The sequence below is a fragment of the Populus alba genome, chromosome 18, assembly GCF_005239225.2.
Source record: "Populus alba chromosome 18, ASM523922v2, whole genome shotgun sequence".
In the NCBI taxonomy this organism is placed as follows: Eukaryota; Viridiplantae; Streptophyta; class Magnoliopsida; order Malpighiales; family Salicaceae; genus Populus; species Populus alba.
Genome location: NC_133301.1, coordinates 908,661 through 913,116, shown reverse-complemented (window position 1 = coordinate 913,116; position 4,456 = coordinate 908,661). Strand labels below are relative to the sequence as shown.

General features: G+C 34.6%; 1 protein-coding gene across 1 annotated transcript; it reads right to left on the bottom strand.

Annotated features, from left to right (window-relative positions):
- Positions 1 to 2,145: 2,145 nt before the first annotated feature.
- LOC118054930 (GDSL esterase/lipase At1g29670) lies at positions 2,146 to 4,201 on the bottom strand. The gene is made up of 6 exons (XM_035066693.2): positions 4,008 to 4,201; positions 3,327 to 3,445; positions 3,081 to 3,205; positions 2,765 to 3,001; positions 2,436 to 2,679; positions 2,146 to 2,357 (listed from the first exon to the last, which is right to left on the bottom strand). The coding sequence occupies exons 1-6, from the start codon at positions 4,199 to 4,201 to the stop codon at positions 2,146 to 2,148; spliced, it is 1,131 nt and encodes a 376-aa protein (XP_034922584.2).
- Between the last annotated feature and the right edge of the window lie 255 nt (positions 4,202 to 4,456).

Sequence of the window (4,456 nt, the reverse complement as noted above, 5' to 3'; positions counted from 1 at the left end):
TCTCTCCTCAAGAGATGTCTTTTAAAAGAATAAAAATTTACAATGTGATTCTAGAGAGATAATATCTTTTAGAGGGCCATCATGTGCATATGTGAGCATATATTATTAAAAACAATATTATTTTATTTTTTTAATTTCTTGATATTGATGTGATTAGATTTGAGTTGAGTTATGGTGGTCAACTATATAATTAAAAACCTAACCACAACAATTAAATTTCACAAAGTTAAATTTTTTTAATTTCACTTAAACCTGTCTTGAATTAGTTTTGAATTATAAGTTTATTGAATCAACCATATGATAGATTTAAGGACTATGCCTACAATCATGTAGTGTTTTATGCCAACAACAATACTGCTTGTCCCTCAATCTCAAATAATATAGTTTAACTGACCAGATTTTAGATTTGTTCTCTAAAAATTTTTAGATTGAATCTCACAAATCTTAGGGTTATTGGAGACTTGCATGGTCATTAACTTCAGGGCCCGTGAGATTAGTTGAAGTACGCACAAACTGGTCCGGATATCTATATTAATTAAAAAAAAAAAAAAAAGACTGGATGTTCCTGTCTAGACTGCAACTTCAAAGCTTATATTGCAGGTTTTTTCTACCTGATTCTTTCTTTTTTAAGACCTCGTGGAATCTGTCAATGGATCACGTGTTGTGTGGATAAGCTTCTCATGTTTTCTAGCTTCTAACAAAACATTTTCTTTCAAAGATAATAATGTTAAAGAAGAGGAGTCGTGCCCATTAAGCATTTGTTTAATTAGTGCATTAATTGTGCTTTAAAAACAATAATATTTGGATTAGTTATAAGAAATAATTAGCTGTGTTCTTAAAATGCATTAAAAAAAAAAAACACCACTCCTCTACTTCTGTTTTTGATTTTATGACTAATGATATTTTTAATTTAGTTCTTAAATACTAAGATTAAATATATTCTGAGACGTCACATAATAATTTAGACTTTTAGATTGAAATGATTATTTAATATAGTATCAGAGTTTTAATGACCAAGTTGTCACAAGTTTGAATCTTATCATTTCTATTTATTTGATAAAAAATTAAGTATAAGATAATATGAACTTGTGTAAATTTCAAGTTTAAAGGGCTTTCACTTGAGAAAGTATAATAACAAATAATATAAATCAGGTTTAAGTTTTTGAATTGAAATATCAAAATTTATATTATTCTACGATACAATGTATCTTTTAATTCCTAGTTTAACTGGAATCGGAATTGTTAGCGCTGTGATCAACATTTAAGCTTTGGCAGAATAAAATCTCAACTGGTTCTGTGAGTATACTGATCCATCTGCTGTGATATATCAACTTCTTGTGTTGCAAAAGCAATGTAATATTCTGTTTTACTTGTACTGTTTTCCATATTGTCAGGCTGTGGAAATTAATATCCAAAACTATTTTCATTTAGTTAGTGTCCCGTAAATTATTATGGGGTTTTTTTAGAAAGAATTTGTCTTTTCAAAAAAGAAAAGACAGGGGACATGTTCTTTCTATGTTCATTATCTTCGTCTCTTCTAATCTCGAGACAACAACCAAATGCCAACACTTGATACCAAAACCCTTTAGATAAAATGGAATTCGGTAGATACTACTGTATAGATTGGTGCACATAAGATTCGATAAGAACATCATGTCCCTCTGTGTTTTTTGAATTAGAATATGTTATCTGCTTTCCTTTGTTAGTTATAGTAATCAAGCTTTCTTATGTGTTCAATTCTTACAGTTTAGCTCTCAGCTCTCAAAAAGCAGAATAAAGGCTATAATGGCACTCATAAAATTGAGAGAAGGGATAGAGAAGAGAAGCTCTTTGATGCTGTTGTGATGGCTATAGTGTCACAGACTGTTAAAGAGGAAAAACATTCAGCAAACAGATAGCAGACATGCTGGGCTTGATGATGATGGTCAAAAACGATTATGAAATAAAAAAATACTTTATATTAAATAATAATGAAAAAATTAAGTATGTATACAATTATCGAAGTTTGTAGTCCACAGAGATTTTGGACTGCTAATTAGATGGTACAGATATAAAATCTTGAGCATTTAATAGCATGATATAAGTATCAGCTTGCCGCTTCTGACCTCATATCATATAATAAACGAACTACATCCTCACAAAATACTAATGAACTAGCTGGCTGATACCAAACGGATAAGCATCAGAAGGGTCAGGAGCATGGAACGCCCTTGCTGCTGTAAGTTTATTCAAAGCCTCTGTAGGATGGAAACCATCCCAGAATATGAACTCGTTTCTATTAGGACATGCAGTTGAGCTTGGACTACAGAGACCAACATTGTTAACTTGACAGCAGCTGGATTTGAAGACCTTGAAACCTGCGAGTCACACAGAGCACAGGAATCAATGGCTAGCAGAAAGAAAAGCAACAAGATTGGAGATTCTCGACCACGTACCAAGCTTAGTAGGATCTCTTCCTAACGTTCCAGTTGAATTGATATAAATAACTTTCGAATCGGTTAATTCTTTATTGAGTTGATCAACAAGAGATTTTAGCCTGACATTAAAAAGCTGAACTGCACCAGTAATGCTCTCTGAACATGTACCATTCTTGCCAAATAAAACAATTGAATTTGGAGTGCAGCTAATTGCTCCTAAACCAAACAAGGCAATCTTCCTTGCTCCAGCATCGTGCAACGTCTAGAGAAACAGTAATGATACGGGTGTCAAATTTGACTATGCATCAGAATGTTGTCAAAAAAGAAATAAATATAGAAAAGCTCACCCTGATTTGCTTAGAATATTGATCGATAAGAACACCTGCAAACTGATCAGGAGTATACCGAGTACTCGTTGCGGAGCCAGGCAGAAAGTAGTCGTTTATATAATCATTGCTGCCCATTCCAACAGTATATAGGCATTGATTAAGGTGAGCTGCAGTTGAATCTTTTAGAGTTTTAGTCAATCTTGATATTGCAATCTGGTGGTTGTTTAATTGCTGATTGAAGCCAACATGAGAACCCTGCAAAGATAATGTATCATATGTTCATCGATTAGTACATATATATAACCCTTCTCCAATAAGAAAAAATGTTTATTACCAAATTACGTCCAGCCTCATCACGAATTCCTGAGGAGCCAGATGCATAATTCACACCATTGATTATTTCTGATGCTGTAGCTGTGGCAAATGGTTGAATATAATCTTTCAAACCCAAAAGCTCGGCTGTGGCATTATTTACAGGAAAAAAAACATGGAAAAAATATTAAGCGCCATATACCTATAAACCATATATATATATTATATATATATATGCAAAATGGCAACAGAAACAGGCAAAGCATACTGATTATATCTGCTACGGTTTTTCCATTAGTGAACCTTCCTGTTGGACCAGCAGGAAAATCAATCCCGTAAGGTGGATAATTGACTTTTGCACTTGTAGACAGTCCATTATTATTGCCACTATCAACCAAGGAATCGCCAAATATGAAATAACAAGGAACTGATGCAGCTACGAGGATATAATGTTGCATGCTTGATGCTACAGTTAGTAAAATAAAGATCAAACATGATGGTTTTAGCAAAAGAGCAGGCGCCATTGATACAGAAATGAAACAAAATCACCAAAAAAGTTGACAGAGAAGGATGGTAATTATTTCTAGATGAGAAGAGAGGAAGGATTTACGGGTTATATAGAGAGAGCAGGAAGAATTAAATTAGGAAATAAGAAAAATCCAATAATTTAGTCTTTCTATTGTAATAGCAATGCATGTAATTCTGCGAATCTCTCTCCATAGATTGCTCCAGCTTATCTTTCGGGTTTTTCGTATTGTGTGGATGATGATGCTTCTCATGTTTTCTTCTAGCTTCTAACAAAACATTTTCTTTCTGAAAACTCAGATTAGGATAATAATGCTAAAGAAGAGGAGTTTTGCATTAAGCATTTGCTTAATTAGTGCCTTAACTGTGCTCCCTATTAAAAAAATAATTATACTCCAACGTCTTCGGAGCCAGATGTAATCACAAGGCCAGAAGCCCATAAGCCCATAATCTTACTCCAACGTCTTCGGAGCCAGATGTAATCACAATGCCTGAAGCCCATAAGCCCATGATCTTACTCCAACGTCTTCGGAGCCAGATGTAATCATAAGCCCATACGCCCATAATCATACTCCAACGTCTTAGGAGCCAGATGTAATCATAAGCCCATACGCCCATAATCATACTCCAACGTCTTAGGAGCCAGATGTAATCATAAGCCCGTAATCATACTCCAACGTCTTCAGAGCCAGATGTAATCATCTCTCACAAAGCATCACAGCGATTTGGTACTACCTGCTGTCATAATATCACCCAATGGCCACACTTCTTTCTCCACGTCGTTTCACCCCCTCCCTCCGTCACCTCACACCTTCAAGATCCAAAATTAGGGCTCGTGACCTCTCCTTCCCCTTCTGCGTCACAACTCGGTCA